General features: G+C 39.5%; 1 protein-coding gene across 5 annotated transcripts in view; it reads left to right on the top strand.

Annotated features, from left to right (window-relative positions):
• Window positions 1–22,000, top strand: part of FBXW7 (F-box and WD repeat domain containing 7) — a 187,633-nt gene that overhangs the window by 41,755 nt on the left and 123,878 nt on the right. For 2 of the 5 annotated variants that reach the window (XM_051616961.1, XM_051616960.1), the window contains exon 1: window positions 7,666–7,789. The exons of 1 other annotated variant lie outside the window; for it this stretch is intronic. In XM_051616961.1, coding sequence (XP_051472921.1) covers window positions 7,682–7,789 — 108 coding nt within the window. In that variant the 5' untranslated portion in view covers window positions 7,666–7,681. Of the gene's footprint in view, window positions 1–5,983; window positions 6,001–7,665; window positions 7,790–22,000 lie in introns of those variants that run through there. 2 more of the 5 variants (XM_051616957.1, XM_051616955.1) reach the window with 2 other exon arrangements.

Below are 22,000 nucleotides of genomic sequence, written 5' to 3'. Positions count from 1 at the left end.
AGACATGGGGGAAGCTTCTAGCAGCTTCTTACAGTAGCCACCCCTTGTAGCCCTCCCGCTGCGAAAACCTTGCCAGGCAAATACAATACAAAGAAATAGTGACTTCTTGTATTCAGTTGGTTTATAAGCTCCAGCTGTTTTCCTGTGTTCAGAAATCTGTCTTGTACAGATGGTTTTTAGGGAAGAGGCAAAAAGGGAAGGGGAAGTAGAGACTACTCAGTAAGGCTGTGTAAGTGCATTTGGGAGGACTGGAGAGCAACAACTCCTGTGCAGATGTCCCTGTATTTAGCTGTAATAGCTCCATACCTAATTTGGTGCGAGTGGTTGCTGCTGCCTGTGTTCATGACTCAAATGTAGGCTTCCAACTAATGCCAGGAACCACATGTCTATCAACAGCACTACTTAAGCTAAGTGATTTTAGCTCCCAAGCCAAATTATTAAATCTGTTGTCCTTAGGCCTACTAGAAGAGGTATCCAGAAATCTGCCACTGGATCATCTCCTGCTCTCTCAAGTGACATCCTCTCCAGCCCCATACTGATTGCCCTCATTAGACTATACTCACTGTATGGGCTAAACCTTTTTTTCTCTTGTATAATTGGAAGATGGTAGAAAGGACTTGATTTTGTTTTAGCAAGTGCTGGAGATTGTTCAAGGTGTGTGTGCTTTCAACTTAGGTAGTCAGCCCAGATGAAGACGTAAATATGATTCCTCTGGGGAGTCAAGTGTAGGGAAGTCAATTAGGGAGGCAAAACCAGTGGCTGGAGGACTCATCACCAGTCAAAGAAATGCTAGTAATTTCCATTATTACTTTTTCTTTTTTTCTTCCCCCCTTTCTTGTTTCTTTGCTTGCCTGCAATAAATACAAATGGTGTTCCTCAGGGCTCAATGTTGGGGCTGTTCTGTTTGACATCTTTATTGACAATCTTGGTAAGGATGTACAGTGTATTATCAGTAAGTTTGCAGATGACACCAAGTTGGGCGGGAGTGTTGATCTGCATGAGGATGGGGAGGCTCTACAGAGAAACTTGCATAGATTAGGTCATTGGGCTAAAGTTAATGGTCTGGGCTTCAACAAGGCCAAGTGCTGGGTCCTACACTTGGGCTGCAACAACCCCAGGCAATGCTACAGGCCTGGGGAAGTGTGGTGGAAAGTGTCTGGCAGAAAAGGACCTGGGGGTTCTAATTGACAAGTGGCTGAATATGAGCCAGCAGTGTGCCCAGGTGGCCAAGAAAGCCAGTGGCATCCTGGCTTGTATTAGAAATAGTGTGACCAGCAGAAGTAAAGAGGTGATTGTCTCCCTGTCCTCAGCACTGGTGAGGCCACACCTGGAGTGTTGTGTCCAGTTTTGGGCACCTCAATTCAAGAGAGATCTCCAGGTGCTGGAGCGAGTACAGAGGAGGGCAACGAAGCTGGTGAAAGGCCTAGAGAATAAATCTTATGAAGAATGCTTGAAAGAGCTGGGAATGTTTAGTTTGAGGAAGAGGAGGCTGAGGGGAGACCTCATCAGTCTCGACAACTGCCTGAACGAACATTGTAGAGAGGTTGGTGCTGGTAATTAGTGACAGAACAAGAGGGAATGGCTTCAAGCTGCAACAGGGTAGGTTTAGACTGGACATTAGGAACATTTTTTTCACAGAAAGAGTGGTTAGACACTGGAATAGGCTGCCCAGGGAGGTTGTTGAGTCACCATCCCTGAATGTGTTTAAGGGTCATTTGGATGTGGTGTTGGTGGATATGGTTTAGGGGAGAACTTTGCAGAGTAAGGATTGTGGTTGGACTCAGTGATCCCAAGGGTCTTTTCCAACCTGAATGGTTCTATGATTCTATGAAATGCATGTGAAGGGAGTGAGAAAGTCTTTATGGAAGTGTTACATGTCCAGGAGAGTAGGGAGACTAGGCTACATTTGGTCCTTATGTAAGAGCAGATACTGGTGATTCTGTTAAGTTTTACTACATAATTTTCATTATATGCAGGAGTGATTAGATTTGAGACTGCAAAATATCTTGACTGTAAAAGATATGCTAATTTCTCCCCACCCTTTAAACTTTTATTTTAGGCTGTGTATGAGTATGTTGGATTAAATGTTGAGAATACTTCTATCATATACAGGAACAACTTTTTCTTCCTTGCTGCATCAAATTGCAATAAATATCAAATGGTGTTTCAGCTGGGAGGAGTTCTGCAGCAAAGTTGAGACAAAGAAATGCAGCTGGTATGTGGGTCGCTTTCAGGTGTAATGAATAAAGACATCTCAAGTCTGGTGAGTGATGGAGTGGTTCTTACCATCTCATTCTCTGTAATTTTGTCTCCCATGACCTTTTTTTCTCTTCAGCAGAGAGTCTGGGTAGATGGACAGCATGCAAGATGAACACTGAAAATATGAACCATGTTATGGAGTTAATGAGAAAGCTGTGTGCATGCACTTACAGGCAAAGAGAGCATCTAATTTGCATAGCTGGTGATGATCATGTATCTTTACTGAGATGTTCAGTTAGTTGGATATGTCGCTGCATTTCCCACACTGAACGGTGTTAAGAAATAAGAGCAGATGAGTTAAACACAGGTCCCCAAACTCCCAACGCTACAGTGCACTTGGAAGCCGGTGTTTGGGTCGTGAGCCCGTGCTGCACAGGGGAAAGATGGCAAGGCCACTGATACTCAGAAGAGTTCAAGTACACACATCCTGGTATTGCAAATAGTAGGACTCTGTTTTTCTTTCATCTCTATGGGTGAAGCTGGGAAAAGTACCACTGTTTGTTGTTTTGGAGAAAGATGCTGTTTGTATGTTTTGTTTTCCAAAGTAGAAAACTTGTCATGAACAAAGGGGTCAGGTATGAGATGGGGGGGGGGGGTCTTAGGAGGTGCAATCAGTGTTTGTTCTGCATAAGCTTGTGCAAATTGCACAAATGGGAACAAAAAGAGTTGTCTCCCACTTTTTCAACCCTTTTTTGTTTGTGATTTCCTCTTGTGCAAGAGGGGAAAGAATGAGCCTGAGTTTGATTACCTATTCATCTCTCCCCACCCAAAACGGAAAGGACCTTAAGAAAAGCTGATGAAGCTGAAAACGTTGCCTTGTGTCGTGAAATTGGACATTCATTCTTACATCCTTCCTATAACTGCTTTGAAAATCTGTCTGTTGCAGGGGACAGTGTACTTGCCAGTTGTGATGACTTTTTATTTTTAAATCTTTCTATTTTGTTTTATTATCCTTGACATGAGAACACAAACACAAAGACCATTTTCACATCTTAAAGTTGTAATCTTGAGAGCACAGCCAATGATGTAATTTTTGAAGCAATTTGTTGCCTTTCTCAAGGGAGGGTTTTAAAAAGTTTTTATTACCAGAAGCAAACCTTCAGTTAGAAGCTCCCTTTTACCTATTTAGCTATTGTAGTGGTATATGAAAGAAATCTTAGTCCTTTATATGTACCAATAAAGCAGCTTTTTGGATTATGAAGAAATAACATGGCTTAGGTTCAGTTCATGGCACTACAAGTTTTTATTATTTTAATGAGATTTATAGAATTTCTTTCAGATTGCTATCATCTTAACTTGAAAAATAATTTCAGCCTACATTATTTTCTTGTACTAATTTTGCATTGCACAAATTTATATTCTGACTGTATTAAAAGTTAGGCACATGCTGAAAACAGCTTGCTTTTTAAACTATTTTTAATGCAATTATTTGAGCATTAACTTTAAGAAGATTGATTCATTTGCAAGGAAGTATACCAACCAGCTCTTTTCTTCACCAGTTATTGAAAGGTATAATGTAGGTGGTTGCTCTGCATATTAAATTTATTTTCCTAGACAGTGGAGCTGGCTGCAAACAGGATGGAGGTGCTGGCCAGGCCATGTGACTAGGAGTGTCTGTTGTTGCCAACTGTCTTTGAGAAGGTGGCCTTAAAACTTGTTAATCAGTTGTGGAAAGTATTCTCCATCCTTCTAAAACCTTCAGAGCTGCAGCTTCTCTTGTATTCTCTTGCTGTTTTATAAATACGTAACAAATAAACCTATTGGTTTTGTCAGCTTGAGCATCTTACTGTGTATCAGGCATGTTGTATTTTTAGATCTCAGCAATAGGTTAAGACATTTAAACTTTACAATTATTTGTATATAGTATAGTGATTATGCCCTAAGTGTATCACTAATCATGTGCTAGACTGATTTGGCAGGGATCTCTTTTTGTAGGAAAGCTTTGCCCCAGTTCAAAGCTTTATTTTATTATTTGTTCAGTAACTGTGTTTCATAATCTATATATTGTTTCTATATTTATATCCTGGCAAACAATTAAGTAAAGTGTATATTCTGCACATAATTTTTTTTATTGGTACTTGCACTTTTCATAGTCTACAGTCTTTACCACTCTCTGTGGTCCAAGTGATACTTCTTCTGGACTCTTTAAATAAGAGTGTGTCTGGCTATTTGCCCATTGAGATTTTGCATATAAGAGAGTCTGGCCTTGGCTTAGCATGAAATCATCTCTCCTTTGCATTTCAGTTTTTTTAAATAGAAACAGTCTGTGGCTTGTAATGAAGTATATTGCAAGAAAGCTTTTTAGTATGATCAATGTTTCTTTAAAACTGTAAACAATCTTGCTATGTTTTTAGGTTTGGATTTGAGTAAAATTGTGGAAGTAATGAGAGCTAATGTAACAATAAAAATAGCTGGCATTTTGAAATGTAACCATGGTTCTGAGGATGTTGTCTTCATGACTCTGTCATGTCGATGAGTATTATGAAGGAGAACACTGTGTTTAATACTTCAGTTAGAAACAGGGAAGTAACAAAAAGTTTCATAGCAAGCCATTTTAATTTCAGCTGAAACATATCATAGGGACTACGGATGTATTGAAAGTTTTGCCCCTAAGACACTAGAAAAGTAGAAGAAACAAAATATAGTGCTAACACCAGTGTAAAATTTAAGCAAGTCTGTTTGTGTTTTGAATGACGCTATGGGAATCTTTTGGTGGGGGGAAAAAACATTTGTTCATCTCTATTAACTGTGTCACTATGAGTGGGACTTCAATCCTGCCATCCACAGATAGGCAAAAAAAAAAAAAAATCCTGCAGTGATATTACTTAGGTTTTTTAAAAATATTAATTTATGTTGCAGATTCTTATTCTATTAAACTGTGGCTGTCAGTCACTGGCTCTGTCTTCATGCACCCTGGAATCAATAGTACATTAAGGAAACTGACATGAGGAGGGAGGAAATTAATAAATAATGAATTGCAAGTTTCACTGCTGGTGCTTCATTTCTGCCAAGAATAATACAAATTCTAGTGAAATACCTTTGTACTTCCTAATTCTGTTAGACTCAAAACCATTATCCCAAGCACTGATGCTTCTTTCCCTTAGTCTGTTTCTTATTAAGAAATACATCTGTGTAAACCTTAAATATGTGATGCCAAAGGAAAAAAAAACCCTAGTGTTTCTGTTTATCAGAAATACAGGTGTAGTAAGAATATTTGTATTAGAACCAATCTGCAGTCTACTGAGAGACCAGGATTTGAAGTAGGGGGATGTGGGGTTGCTTTTAACATTTTCTTAGCTTTATAAACAATAGTTGCTTGTGGAAAGAGATTTTTGTGGTATGCAGGACATGTGAAATGTTGAGCATTAGTGCATGATCCTTGCACTTTAAATCTGTGTATTAATTTTTTTCATTAGCTCTCTCTGCTTCCACATCCTGCACATTGCTGGCAAGCATGCATCAGCAATAAGACTTTCTTCACTAATGTGTCTGCCGTATCTCTGAAATGTGGCCGGTCAGAGCTATAGCTGATTTTTTTGCAAGTTGGTTCCTTTGAAGCCATTTAAGTAATTTCACCTGATACTACTTTAAAATTTCTATACAATGTGCTCTTTCGATGAACAGCTGTGTAGAATCAGCACAGGAAGAGCAAAGTCCTTGGCAATACCAGCTCAATTGCATCTGCAGATGAGGATTTAAAATTCTATGCAGCAGACAGTACCTCCAGCAGGCGAGTAAAAGGTTACTGCATGATTTTGCTTGTTTGCATCTGTAGTCTTTATCTACCAAAGGTTTTTTATCGTTTAATTCGTTGTGCATGCCTGTATATAGATACTACTGGAAACTGATTTAATAGAAACATGATTATCAAAAGGGCAGAGCAAGGTGAAGGGAGAGGCTCAGTTCAGCTTTAAACCAAGGAAAGGGAGGGGGGGAGAGACTAAAGGGGAGGGGATGAGCAGGAGGGAAATTAAGCTTTCAATGCAGTGTGAAAATGATAAGTTTTTTTGTGACTGTATTCATTTCAGCTGCTTTCACATCACTTGCATTTTTCTTAACCTTTTGCTAAGGAGGATGCTGTTGAACAAGCACTGATAGCTCTATAAATGTAAGTGACAATTATTTCAAGTCAGATTATCTTGTAATCAGGTTAGGCTGTTGTGTTAATGTGAGACCTTCTACTTTCAGAAATAGTACTGCATACTAACTTAAACCAATTAAAACGAGCTTTTCACAATATAACTTGCATTTTTTATATGGAAAGGAAAAAGGAGTATATAGCTATTGCATTAGTATCTCTTGGAATGAGAAAATATTTCAAGCAGTTAAGGTACTTGTGTGTGATAAATTAGGGAAGTAGTTAATACTGTATTTTGAGCAGAGTATACTTCTTTCTAAAGGTTAGAAGACCTGTTTATATCTGACTTCTGATTAGTTTTGCCGTTTTTGTTTTTCTTGGAGTGAAAGGCTTCCCTCAAAGACTGTACTAAAGCTGCTTGTATGACCTGCCTCTAACTTGCTTGGAGAGTTGGATGGTGGTACCTTTGGATATTGTGCTATACATTCTGTCATGCTTCTTTCTTCCCAGGTTTAAATTTCTGTAGGCTTTTCTTAGTAGCTTTGTATCAGTCATTCTTATTGCAGGATCTGGGAGACCTGGGTAGCATTTTTCTCATGCAGTGTGACTTTCTGAGAAGACTTTTTGTTGTTTTGGTCTTGTGGGTTTTTGTTGTGTGTTTTTTTTTCTTTTTTTTTTTCCCCCCCCCCCCTCCCAGTCACTGCAAACGCTCAGTGCAGCAGTCAGACAGGTCTTGTCGTTCTCCTGTGTAATTGGAAGGTTCTTTCCGGACAGAAGCATTACAGAAGCTCGGCAGCCCTGCCCGTGTGCAGTAACCTGCTGGGAGCCGTGGCGGGAGGAGCGCAGGCCCCGGCCGGCGCGGGGCTGCTGCGGGGTGGGGCTCCCGGCTGTTGGCTGCTGCCGGAGCCTCCTCCGGCCGCGGCCCGGGCTGGATAGGCTGCGCTGCTGGGGAGGGTAACACGGGCTGGAAGTGACAGCAGCCACAGAAGGAGCAGTCAGCCAGCAGTTTGGAGGGATTGCCGTCTCTGAATTTACTCCTTTGCTAGGCAGCTGTCCTTCTTCTCAAAGCAGCTTACTTTGCAAAGCGGAGTGGAGGGAAAAGCGTACACGTTTTTGAAATGCGAGGTATTACTTGCTGAAGAGACTGGCTGACATTTTTTTGAGAAACTCTTTATTTTTCCTTTCTGTTTAGCAGTCTTAATTTCAGGCAGGGAGCTGCAGAATGAGGCAGCTGGCCAATTTTGAGTGTTTATGGGACAGCACCGGTCCTAATTTCTTAAAGAATAAACTCATCTGATCAGCAGGTCAATGTGTGGCTGTGGCTGCAGCATTATTTCTTCTTTAATGAAGAGGCTGGGCTGTTCGACCTGCTGCTCCAATCTTCTGTCTTGCAGTCATACATCAGAGCAGTTGCAGAGACTATCCATTGAATGTCTCAATCAGCCGAAGAAGGTAACTATATTTTAAATTTTAACTATACCATTAAAAGGATGCTGTATAATTTGGACTTACATGATAAAAAGACAAATTTCAGATGTTCTTAGCAGTTTTCTTGCCCTTGCTGTAGCTATCCAATATAATTTTGCCATTATCAGGTTGTGTAGCAATAGAAATGTGCTGCAGTAATTGATTTTGTAATAGGATCAGGTGATTTACTGGCTGTGCTGACAACCACTTGCTTGCTTGTTCTGAAACATGGAGCACTCTAATAGATGTTTTGATTGCAGCTCCAAGTTGCTCTGAAACTGCTAGTTGCTCAAAGATGTAACATCTCATTTGTCAGTATAAAAACTTCTCAAACTGTATTCACCAATAGCATGGGAAATGCACTGAACTTTCAAACACTGACTCTTCAGAATCCACATTCTTGGTAAAATCCTTTCTGTGTAGAACTGGAAATTGTCTTCTTAGTCAGCATTGTGCCTATCAACTGATCCGCTTTCCTGATAGCCATTTAAAACACATTAGCGCATGTGCTGTATGCATTCTCTGAGGATTTGGTCCATGCTAAATGTAGTCTGTCTGTGCCTAGAGGAAAGTACACACCAATTCTTTGTGAATTACTATTAAATGTTTGGGTTTTTTCTGGTAATAGATTACACTTTGGAAGTAGAAATCTAGCTCTAATTAGAAAACAAACTAAACTGAACTAAACAAAAAACCCCATTCTTTATTGAAATATGGATTTTACTGTTAAATAAGTCATTAGGAGTTGTGATCCAGTGAAATAAATTGGGAAGCTTAATTGGGTCTACCTTTTGGACTAAGCTGTCTTAGGCTAATAGAATTGAAATTTGTTGTTAAACTCTTAGAGCTTTTAAGATCTGTAGTGCACCAGTCATCTCCAGGTTAACTGGAGAGTAGTATGAGCACAGAGTATGTGGTTATTAATAGTTTATACACAATTTTTTTCACTTTGGAAAAAAACTTAGTTTTAATCCGTTATTATGCCAGGATAAACATACCTTTTTGAGAGCTTATTCACTGTTTTGCACTGTATCATATAAGAATGAACACTTAAAAAAACCCCAACCCATTGAGTTGTTAAAAATAGTTTTTAATTGTTATTGAGCCCATTTTGGAGTGAAAACTGCTAGGCAAGAAATTTTAATTTTGTTTTCCATTTATACTTCAGAGAAGGTAACTGAAAGAAAATTGCTTATCTTGTATAAATTGTTGCACCTTTTTCCTAATAAGGGGAATCTACTACTACTTCCACATTTGTTAATGTATTCTATTCCTTGTATATTATAGGAGTATTTTCAAGAAAGTAGATGTCATCTGCTGTATTTTGTAATTCTAAACACAATGATGAAGAGCTAATGAATAATGTTCTGAAGTTCAAGAGGAAAAGTTTTGTAAAACACTGAGGAAAATAGTTGGAAAGAATTGCATTTTTTCAGAGAATATGGAAAATAGGCTCGTTTTGTAAAATAGTGGCACTGCTGAACATACAACTCCATGAAACTGTAGTTAAGGCAGGGAAGAGAAAAGAGCGTTTCTGTTGAGTGTGATCTGTTAAGGAATGGTGGTAAATACTGATTACACGTGCTACAGGAATATTATTGTGCTAAGGGGGCAGAAGGAGTAATGGAACTAACTGAACAGTAGTATCAGAATAATTGAAATTGGATTTAGCAGTCTGAATGTTTACCTGGAGACTTATCAATGTGCCTCCAGTGTGTGTTGGTGACCCTTGGGTAGCACAGTCTGACGTGCCTCAGCTCCCTCCCCATGTCCACCCACTGCAGTGACACCCTAGTGTTGACTCTCACCTCCCACTGCACAGTCATGGCTGGGGTGAATGGGGCAGCTGGTCCTTACATACAGCATGTTATTTTAGGTCCTGGCACCTCAAGGGTACTCTAATTAACAAAAGCCAGATTTAAAATGAGAGTTTCTGTCTTAATACTCACCCAGAATGTATTTGTAGTGCTAGCCAATGCACTAGTCCTGAAAAGGACTTTTTTTCTAAAGAAGTTGCCATGAGAATGAAACTTTGAGTGTACAAAACATTAGGCTAAACACTGTCGTAAAAACCTATATTAAAGTCGCAAAGAAACTGGGTTTATTTTAAATAGTATGTTCCTTGTTGAAAATTAACCTTTGTATTTAGGCCTCAACGTTTCCCAAAATCGATTTGTGCTCACCATTCAGTGGGATGAGTTTGTAGACTTAAATTGTTGAATGTTTGAAGTGTCTCCCAAAGTGTCAGTGAAACAAATCTTCCAACAAATTAAATTCATTTATTTTAAAAAACCTGAGTGAGAGAAGTATACTGATTTTATAACTGATGCTTCTAATATACTTTTTGCCTGCTTTATCAGAACTCTTAAAGGTGTTTCCCAGAGAAGTACTTACAAAATTATGTTTCCTGGAAGGACTTCAATTTTTAAACAGTCTATTTTAATTTGATTTTGCTGGAAAGTGAGAGTGCTAAGTTTCTGTTTGTGTGTGCTGTTTTGTATAACTGTACTACTTTTTAGAGGAACTGGAAGTGTTACTAGGTTGTGAATGCTTGTTAACAGGTGCAAGGAGAAATCCCATACTTGTATTTACTGACCTCTTTGCAAAAGTTAAGTGAAAAAAATCACTGTCTCATACTTTCAGAATGTTTCAGTCCTTTGAGAAGTTCTAATATTTTCTCTGTGTTCTGGAACGTAGGCCATTATTCCCTTCTGACTCTGATGTGGATTGCACTTGATGGATTGTTGGACATGGAAAATGTTGTAATGGCATCATCAATAGAAAACATATGTTATAATGGTGTCATCAGTCTCCACTGAAAGTAGAAGCAGCTCAGCCTCCCCAGCTGTTCTGTGGCAGGGCAAGCAGCGTCTCTGCTTTCACTTGTGGAGTGCTTGCTCCGAAGAGCAGATGGTTTCAGGGAGAGAATGGCTGAGCAAGGAGCATTTCTCAGGGTCTGGGGTGGGTTTGAATTGGGGTGAGAAGGAGTGAGGCTAGAAAATGAGTGAAATTTTGTGTGACTGTGGGAGCAACATCACTACGTTAAGAACAAGTTAAGAAATAACTCATATGACAGGGTTGGGTTATTGGATATGAGCAAAGTCTGTTTCTAATGCAGAGCTGTACTCTCTCCCATAGTCTGCAGTGAGTCCGTTACTGTGTATGCCTGTTTAGCTAAAGACAAAACATAACGATCTTCTAAACTGTTTCTCTCACTTTACCTGACCTTCCAGATCAGTTGAGGGCTTCTGTACCTAATTACTTAATGAAGAATTGACCAGGTTGATTAATAGCTTCCCCCTACTTCCTGCTGATTTGAGTAGGAACAAATACTAGTTCAACGGCAATTGCCAATTGTTTTAGGGCCTCACCTAAACCTAATTTGAATTAAGTTCAGAATAATGCAACAATGAAAAATGGATGCATAGTATATCTTGCACCTCAACATTTATCAGATATTCTCATTTTATAAGAATGTAGAGGACTATATTCTTCACACGTTTAGTCCTCATCTCAAACTGAAAAGTACCAGGAGTGGAGAAGAAGAAATATTAAAAAAAAAACCCAAATAAATAAAAATTAGGAGTCCTGCATGAAATTGGAGGAAGACTTGAGACTTGAGTAAAGGAAGGAGCAGTAAGTTGTAAGGAACTAGGAATTAGAAACAGGCAGGGATTTTACTGGATGGTGGAAAACGCTCCTGTAAGTCACGGTTCTTATTATCTGTGTATATATGAATCTTGCATGGCTTCTGAATCACAATTTTGCTTTTGCAGGTAACATGCAGTGTGCCTGTATTTACACACACACAAAAGAGTAGTAGTTGGGATTTGTGTTTTCTTGTTTCTTTCCAGGTGCCCTCCAAATTGGTGTCAGTAGAAAGTTACCTTGGGATCTGAATGTCAAGCTGCGTTCTCACCATACAATTTGTAATCATAATTCCGCATTTTAGATAGCAGTCCTAATGTGTCTAAAGGGAACCTGGTAACTCTCACGTGGCTAAATTTAGCTTTGTTAAGAATAAAGTCTTAAAAAAAGCTGTCTTTTGGTAGAATTATGAAGAAATATTAATCTAGATATATCCAATTTAAAGAAGCATAATTATGCCTTTTTAGGTCAAGGCCTTTAGTAAATTTAAGATTAGTTTTTCTTATAAATGGATTTTTATTCAAATGTTATATTGTACAGATACTGAAGCTAAAAGTGTCTGTTTCCTGTGGAGATACTACTTCCCGTATTTTGTGTATGGCACAACAAAACCAAGTAACATCATGTAACAATGGCATGAAGTATTGCAACTGAGTGAGCAGTACATACTTTTTAAAACTTCTTCATTTGTGCCATCTTAGGTTTGCTTTGTGAGTTACGAGGTTAGCTAATTATAAGTTAACATACAAGAGAAGACTGCTGAATTCCAGAGTATTATGACCTATGATTTTTATGAATTAATGCTGATTTATGGGGTGTTTTTGGTGGTTTTTTGTTTGTTCAGGTTTTTGTTTTAAACTGGTCCTTCTCTGCATAGGTGAGCAGTTCTGTGTGCCAGCAGCTTAACAGGAAAAGAGTCTTGGGGGAGAGACTGAATGGGCATGATGTTAAGCATTCAGAAAAGATGCTGTGCAGTAATCAGAAGGGTAAAATGGACAGTGATTACCCCAAGGAATAAGTTTAACTTTAAACAGAAACAGACCTTTTATTCTGATTAGTCAGGAAGCAGGGAACCTTCTTTGGTGGTGTTTGAACAAAGTGACAAGGGCACAAAAGTGGGAGAGAGGAAGACTAATGTGTGTGTGGGAGACAACAGGCTACACTGAGGGACTGAGCAGGAGGGAAAGGACAAACAGATTTTTAAGATCAGAGGAACCATTGTGATTATCTGGTCAGACCATCTGCATAACGCAGCATGGGTTTGCACCCATGCTGTAACCCTGAGTTTGAGGTTCAACTGTAGCAGTGTTCAGAGCTAAATCGTACCACTTGTTCTCTTGATGCAGACTGTTCTGTACCACAAAGCCCTAATCCAGCATTTGATGCATTGTCATCTATTACCACTTTAAAGATTTGTTTCTATATTAGTATTTTAGTATTTTGATTTTCCTTGGTCAATCTAAAGTGTTTCTTGTTTGTTTTTTTTTTTTTTTTAAAAAAAAAGCAGCACATAATTTCTTTGCCCCTATTGGCAAGACAGGAAAAATGATGACAACAGTAACATTTTGTGGTAAAATGCTATTGCTGTGATCAATATTGTCATTATCGGAAGAACAGCAATGTAAGAGGTAGAAAAAAAACTGCAATGTCCTCTTGCTTGAAGCGGAATTTAGAAAAAAAAAAATCTGTTTAAGAAAAACAATGCAATTTCTCAAAAGTCCTGATTAGGAATAATTGGGATGGCTTACCAGAATGGCAGAGTTTTTCTTCATCTTAAGAGGCTGACATTGCAAGTCCTGATTTGAGTACAACCACTCTCTTACAACTGATTATAGAATCATAGGCCTTTTTTATGTCTACCAAAGAAGCAAACTGTTTAGACACAATCACAGAATCAGAATAGTTAAGGTTGGAAGGGACCTTAAAGATCATCAGATTCCAACCTCCCTGCTATAAGCAGGGACACCTTGCACAAGACCAGGCTACACAAAGCCTCATCCAACCTGGCCTTAAACACCTCCAGGAAGGGGGCTTCCACAACCTCCCTGGGCAACCTATTCCAGCACCTTTCTCGACCCTCATGGTGAACAATTTCTCCCTGATGTCTAACTTCAATCTACCCTCCTTCAGTTTAAAATCGTTACCCCTTGTGCTGTCACTGCCCTTTCTGGTGAAAATCCCCTCCTCAGCTTTCCTGTAGGCCCTCTTCAGGTACTGGAAGGCCACTATAAGGTCTCCCTGGAGCTTTCTCTTCTCCAGACTGAACAGCCCCAATGCTTTCAGCCTGTCTTCATAGCTGTGGCGCTCCAGCACTTTGATCATCTCGGTGGCCTTTCTCTGGACCCTCTCCAAGATGTCTGTATCTTTCTTGTGCTGAGGGCACCAGAACTGTACACAGTTGGGGTGGGGTCCAGGTGGGGTCTCACCAGAGCAGCAGGGTAGAGGGGCAGAATCACCTCCCTGGCCTTGCTGGTCAGCCCTGGATGGGGTTGGCTCTCTGGGCTCTCGCACACACTGGCAGCTCATGTCGAGCTTCTCATGTATTACCACCCCCAAGTCATTTTCCTTGGAACTGCTCTCTAGCCGTTCTACCCCCAGGCTGTATTTATGCCTGGGGTTGTGCTGACCCAGGTGCAGGATCTTGCACTTGGCCTTGTTGAACTTCATGATGTTGGCACTGGCCTACCTCTCCAGCCTGTCAAGGTCCTCTGGATGGCATCCCTTCCTTCTAGGGTGTCAGCCACACCACACAGCTTGGTATCATCAGCAAACTTGCTGAGGATACACTCAATCCCACTGTCCATGTCTCCAACAAAGATGTTAAACAGCGCTGGTCCCAGTACTGACCCCTGAGGGACACCACTTGTCACTTGCCTACACTTGGACATTGAGCCATTGACCACAACTCTCTGGGTGTGGCCACCCAGCCATTGATATTACATGCGCTAGAGCACAGACAATCCTGTTAATACTGTAAAAGACTATGAGATTTTGGGGTTCAAATTAAGTATTGTCAATTTTAATCAAAACAATTCTCCCCCTCAGAAATGTTGCTTTTTACTCATTAAGTTGCACAAAATAGCAGTGAGCCATGGAGAGTGAAATAATAGAATAAGAGAATGGTTTGGGTTGGAAGGGACCTTAAAGATCATTTAGTTCCAACTCCCCTGCCATGGACAGGGACACCTTGCACCAGACCAGGTGTTCCATCCAACCTTGCATTCAACATTTCCAGTGAAGGGGCACCACAGCTATTTTATGTGGCATGTCATCACAGCAATAGAGATCTTCAGATTCTTGAGCATCACTATTACTGCAGCAGAAGTAAACATTCTTGCTAGGCTTGACTGGTTTGAAAAGCCCTTCAAGAAACTTCTTACCTACTGGTAGCTTAATATTCCTGCTGTTCTCGTGAATGACTTTTCATTTTGCTAAATACCTGACTTTGCTATTTGGGACTTTGTGCCGTAATTTAGAGCTTGTTGACTTTCAGCCTTAGTTGGTGGTATTCAGGGACACATCAAGAATAAAGCAGATGCAGTATGAACCATTCTGGTCATTCTAGCAGCACATTTAGTTGCTTAAAAATATCTTGCGTCCTCTTAAGCTGAATGCTATACTCTGCTCACTGTTTTGGTAAAGTGACTGCAAAGATTTTTTTTTTTTCTCTTACATTTTTTTAAGGCTTCTTTTCTGAAGCTTTCAAACAATCGTTTCCCCAGGACTGGTTTTATTCCTGTTTTCGTAGTATTTTATCTGTTGCCATAACTATCTTTGTGGTTATACTGTAGTACAAGAAAAGTAGAGAATCAAATATTTTGGGTATACTGTGTGGATATTAGAATTAAATAGTAAGTTTAACAATTTCCTCTCCATGGACTTCAAAAGGTAGATTATTTTTTTAATTAATATATTATTTTTCTTAATTCTGTAAGAAGCCTCTTTTTCCCTTTATCCTCCCTGTTGAGATGTCACGGATGATACTGTATTGATCCACTAAAAAGGTTTGCAGTGAAGCTTTTTACTTGATGTAGGCGGTCTTCTTAATTATAGCTATGCCACTATGCTGTGCAGAACTCTAGTTAGGGTTGTGCCTGCACTTATATTTTAAATCCCTCATTTTTATCAGCTACTTAATACTGACAATAAAAAATGGCTTTGAGGTAAATCATAGCAAGATCTTAGCCTTCAGGGTGAGTCAGTAAGAGTTCACTGTATTAAAAACTATTCATATGAATCTGAGTTGATGAAAGGTTATAATCTTCTCTTTTACACACGTACTCTTTATGAGTGCCTCCAATACTGTTTTCAAAATATTTTCCTTTTTTCAAGGCTTTTTTCTTTCTTGTGATACTGCACCTTGTGATACATTTAGCATCTAAAAAGCAGCAGATATCATATCTCTGTTCTCTGGGCATCTCTTAAGGGATATACAGTAGTTCCTGAACCTGCCTGCCTCTTTTTCCCCTTTCTCCTTTTCCATCTCTCCAGCCTGTAGTGTCTCTGAGGAGGACCTAATGCGAATGAAGGAGGACTGTCTCAGTTGTGTTGTGTTTGCTAACTATATACTTGCCAGATGTCTGATCCCACCTAAGAAAGTAATATGTGCAGAGGGGCAGGGGTTATTTTCTCCTTATATTAGAAACATAAAGCTATTACTGTAAAAGAATGTTTCTAATATTGCACACTGAGGCTGTTGGAAGTGGCTGTGCATTGGATATCTATGCTGGCTGATGATCCAGAGCACAGAGGTATTTCTTAATGATGAGAGTGTAAATTAACAGGACTTGGTTTTTCCAGAATGATGTTAGTGGTAGGGCCTACCCTTCTTTGAATGAAAGGGTAATGGCTAGAGCACTTAGGACCGAGTTCAGTTTCTTCCTCACCTTGCAAGAGTGTAAATGTGCATCCCTCCCTTTTCTAGAAGAGTGCTGAGCAGTTGTTTGGGGGCATCTTCCAGCTGTGTTGTGGTGTGTAGGCCACTGTGTGATCAAGAATGAAGGGGAAAGAAAGCAAGAAGGAATATGATTTTGCAAACTTGGTGTACTGGGCAAGTATGAGCAAGAGATGCCCGTGTACTGGAATCTGCTCTCTGCATTATTTTCAGGTCTCTCAAAAATTTGACAACTACACAGAAGGAGCAGAACTGAAATACTGTTTTTCCTCCTACCTGATATCCTAATGATGACGGGTTATTCCCTCCTGTTATTCTGTGCTTTCGTATTAGAATGCTGTACTGAGGAGAAGGAAATGCTGGTTTAAATTTTCTGCATCTTATTTTGCTCTGATAATGTGTGCATGTTTCTTCCTTTCTCATCTAACTGAGCCTCACATGACTTTTTTTGTTTTGTTTTTGCTTTAAGGCCAGATATTAGCCCAGTCATCAGGCCCTCCTGGGGTGGGAAAATGCTAAAGGAGAAAGAAACATAAAATCATAGTGGTCGGTACAGGTAACTGGTGATGGATGCAACAACTGAAAAGAAAAAGGGAAGAGGTGTAATGCTTAAAAAAATTGAAGTGTCAGAGCTGCAGCATAGCTGTGCTTTGGACTCTTGACATTGCTGTAGATACAAGTCTGGATTTCACAGAAGCTTGATATCACAGTTAAGTTCAGTGTAGCTGACCTTGCTGATGTCTGTGCGGGCCTGTCTGCAGAAGGGAAGCAAAATCTCTTTCACCCCATGGTTGTTGCTAAGACAAAGCAGTTATCTATGAAATTCACATACATACCTTAAAATTGTGCAACCTAGAAAATATGTATAGTAAAATATACCTTGGAAATTACCACTGAATAATGAGGGTGGAAAAATACCTTACTAAATACACCTTTTTTTTGCATCCTGTGACCATGTTGATAGGCCCTAAGGGCAAAAATGAATACGTGAGACTGTTACAACACAGGATCAGGAAGACAGTTGTTCCTGATCTTTTATTTACCTTTCACTTTTTCAAAGTGCTTTTGCAGGGAAGTATATGTAAAAAACCTCACTTTATAAATTGGGAAACAGACTCTGAAAGTGAAGAGGCTGAAGGTCCCTCTTCAGGCCCCTCACAAATCTAAGCATGGAAACCAAGTCTCTGAAGATTGTATTCAGCTATATTTCCACTTAAGCACATTTTCTCCACATGGTATTTCTTTAGGGGGAAAAGCACAAACAAGTCAAGTCTCAAGTGGCTGAAAGGTAGCAAAACATTTGTGTGGGTATTCCAGATATCTTAAGATGGTGATTCCTACTTTATATAGCTGGAGAAATAAGGCACTAGGATGGCAGCAACTCACCTGAGTTCTCACATTTGGAGTTGGGATAAAAACCAGATCTGATTCAATCTTTTAAACACTTCTTAATCAAAAAGATCACTGTAGCCCCCTCTATAAGAAAGATGGGCCTTATTGCTTCAGTTTATGTTGTGCCACTTCTTCACAAGTACATGTATAGCATCTTTGCCAACCGTTGGGGACTCTGTGCCAACCAATGCAGCTGGCACTTGGTTATAATATATATGATAATATTTTTCTTGAGCAGGTTTTGGTTAGGTGCCATAAATTGAGGAAGAAAGGAAACAGCTAGACAACATGGACTGAGTGATAGTAGAGCAGCTGGGAGATCAGTTCTGGAATTTATTTCTCTTAAAGCTGTAATCACCTCTTATTTTGAGTGGTAATTTACTGATGAAAGTTTGATCACTAGTTCTTTTTTCTGCTTAGAAAGATACCTTGCAGTATCTTTCTAAGATCTAGAAGGATACATGAGCAATTCAAGATTTCAAGATGTGCGAATCATGTTGCTACGTCAGTGCAGGGCATCAGCATTAGTGTGGTGTGCCAGCTGAATTTGCAACAATTTGAACTGGCAAGCCATTTAAGCTAATTCAAGCAAGTAACATGGATAGATTCTACCTGCTTCTCATGCCCATTTGGGCTCAATTTTATTTATGTATCTATTTATTTTAAATATCTATATGTATACACCTGCTAGTACTTGGTATCAATTTTTGGTTTGGAGGCCAAGAGATCAGGAACAACTGAAACTGTTTCAAAGTTTTGCAAGTGTTGTTAGTCTAAACCATTCTCTTGTTCTGTTCTTGTAACGAAGATTTTTTTATTTTTATCTTGGTTATGTGTACATATACATTAGTAGCTTCTTTAAAATTTTTGTATGATCAGATGGGAGCACTGATGCCTATCTGTAGGTTCCTTTTTAAGTATTTTGTTTATCTTGCTTAACATTTTGCATACCTGGTACTTTTTCCTTCAGAAGAAAGTGTAATTAGCATGTTTTCTCTACACTGCATCTTTGCAGTGCATCTAAACAGAATTCTGGGGAGAAAAGAATACTACATGTAAGGATAATTGTCATCCTGAAAAGAATTAAAAAAAATTTGCCACTTCCCAGTTTAATGCTTATTAGAAATGTGGAGTAGTCTTTTCCAGACAGAGAAATTCCTGGCTGTTTGGTGACCATAGCTTCCATTATGGACAGACTTACAGAAGAGGCATCTTTCTTTATGAAAACCGTAATGGATTTTTATGTTTCATTCTCTTAAGTCTTCCTCAAGCTTATTTTATACAGCATACAGTTTTAATCCTTTTGCTAAGCTACAATGCTAGTTGTTTACATGAAAATATTTTTTTCCCCAGTAGTACTCCACTTTCAAGTTCCTTGTGGACCTTTACTTTTGTAAAGAAAGTAAAATAACAGCCTTCTATCTGTGGAAAAAGGTAGGCAAAGAAGCTCAGTGGTTTTTGTTGGAGGCTACATGTAATAGTTCTGAGCTGTGGTCAGCAATGTAGCAAAAATTACATGAGTTTTGGAATGTTTCATATCTTTTGTGATCCCATGGTATCTGAAGAAAGCTCCAAACAAAACAATGCCCCCACTACCACCAAACAAAAAACAGCTGTGAACCCTGTTCTGAGGGAAAAAAGATACAAAATGTGTATTGATAATATGAGAGACATTAGCTCATTACATGGCAGTGACTATGCTTTCTGTAAACGTACCAAGCCAAATCTTGTAGTCTAGTTATTGCGTCACATCTGAGTCAAGGGAGGAGATGGCACCTTAAGAGTAAGAGGAATCTGTAGTGTAAAGCAGGTGGTGGTTTCCAGTAGAGGCGAGTGCTTTTACTCAAAGGCCCTGGTCAGCCAATGCACAGCAGAGTAGTTTGGCATTTTCTAACAGCTATTATTTGTCCTCACCTGTGTTGTGGGTGGCTAAGTTTCATCTCTTCTTGAACAGAGATAAATCTAATATTTTTTCAGACTTTATAAATACAGTGAAAATTAACCATGAAAGTGGACTGTGAAATAGGTTAAGAGTAGAGCTAAGGGAGTTAAGAGCCCCTGGAAGGAATATAACTAGGGCATTTTTGGAGATTTTGTCTACTTTTAAGTCAGTATAAACTTTGTTATATACATACAGCCAAATTCAGGATAAAACATACTGAAGTTTTCACAACAAAGTCTTAAGCATTTCAGCTGTCATTTGATGTTTGGAGTGTGCCAGTAGCAGCTAGTGGGTACAGGATTTGAACTCTGTACAAGTCAGTAGATGAGGCTGTGTTAGTGCAGAGTGGCCGTTTGTGGGATAGTGGGTTGCAGAAGTGCTAAAAGCCAGTGGCATGAGAGTCTCATAACTTACGGAACAGACTCTTAATGTCCTCTCTTTTCTGCTGATCTAAGAAGCCCACTTTTACAATCTCCTGTGTTAGATCTCCACATATTGAAAGAGTTGGACGCTATTCCAGTGTGTGTAGTTGATCTCTGACTTGGTATTAAAATTCTAAGTGTAGGAACTACAGAAAATAATGCACATAACAAATACCTGCTTGTGGGAATAACTGAGAAATAAAAAGGTGATGGCAGTTCATTGGTGGTCTAGCTGTTATCAATTTAATTTAGCCATTGCATCTGAAAAGGTTTTGTATTAGCACAGGCAGCTTTACAGATATTTGTGACTGATTCCATGAGCAGAAAAACGTACGTAGTTGAATATTAAATCTTGTGCTATCACTAGCAGACCAATGGCCTTGGTAAATGTCCAGATGACATACATTATATAAGGTGTAATTAGGTGACAGATGGCATCAAACTTCGATTGCAATTGTATTTGGCACAGTTTTTAAGGAGGGAACAGTGAGGACACATCGGTGTTTTTGCACTTTTTTTCACCACTTCTGTTCACAATAGACTTTGTGCATTTACTCATGCTGTTTAAATGAGTGGCTTTTGGTTTTAAAAAGCAAGTTCTCAGATGGCCAATTAAGGCCAATTAATGCTGAGGAAGGCATCAGGTATTTACTGCTATACAAATTTAGGCTTCTTTTTGTGTAAGAATGTGTAATGTGTAAGTCTACATTGGTATCTTGACAGGCCATCTCTCACAGTAGCAGGATTGATATTGCTAGAACCATCAGTCCACTATTTTCCACTCTAAAACTTACTACAACTCTAATTCGCAGGTGAGCATTGCTAATACATGAAGGCTTTTGTCTTCTCTTTAGTTGGTTTATATTAGTTATTGTATTGTTCACTGGCAAACAAGTTCTGGTATCAGGCAAAATCTGTCACAAACAGAAGATTTTATTTCATCTTCATACATGGATTGTAGTACAGTATTTGCATTTTCTCAGATAGAAATCCAAAAGGCATTATTTTGCTATTTCATGGTTTTTAATTCTATAAATTTGACTGCTGTTCCAAAGTAAAATTTTCATCTCTACAAGTCACAATGAGAGGGACTGTTGTTTGTCATCTTCTAGTGTTGAATTTGTTTTTGCTAATTTACTTGGTCAATAATTGTCATTGGATTCTGTTGTAAATCTGTCATAGTAGCTCTGAATAACTTGACTCTTGCTAAGAGTTGTTTGTGCAGGTGAATAGACTTTGCACTTTCACATGATGTGAAACATACAGAATCATTAAGGTTGGAAAAGACCTTCAAGATCACCCTACTACCCCTGATCACTAAACCATCTCCCAAAACACCACGTCTACCTGTTTTTTGAACACCTCCATGGATGGTGCCTCCACCGCCTCCCTGGACAGCCTGTTCCAAAGCCTCACCCCTCTTCCTATGAAGAAATTTTTCTAGTATCCAATCTGAACCTCCCCTGGCATAACTTGACCTCATTTCCTCTTGTCCTGTCTCTCGTCAGTAGGGAGAAGAGGCCAATACCTACCTCACTACAACCTCCTTTCAGGTAGTTGCAGAGAGCAATGAGGTTTCCCCTCAGCCTCCTCTTCTCCAGGCTGAACAGCCCCAGTCCCTCAGCCTCTCCACATAAGACCTGTTCTCTAGACCCCTGATCAGCCTTGTTGCCCTTCTCTGTACCCTCTCCAGCACCTTGATGTCCTTCCCTTGATGTGGTGCCCAAAGCTGCACACAGTCCTCAAGGTGGAGCCTCACCAAGGCCATGTAGAGGGGCAGGATCACCTCCCTGGTCCTGCTGGTCACACTATTCCTGATGCAGGCCAGGATGCTGTTGGCCTTCTTGGCCACCTGGACGCTGCTGGCTCATGTTCAGCTGGCTGTCAGTCAACACTCC

This window comes from Apus apus, chromosome 4 (assembly GCF_020740795.1).
Source record: "Apus apus isolate bApuApu2 chromosome 4, bApuApu2.pri.cur, whole genome shotgun sequence".
Lineage (NCBI taxonomy): Eukaryota > Metazoa > Chordata > Aves > Apodiformes > Apodidae > Apus > Apus apus.
This window is presented reverse-complemented; position numbering and strand designations above follow the sequence as displayed.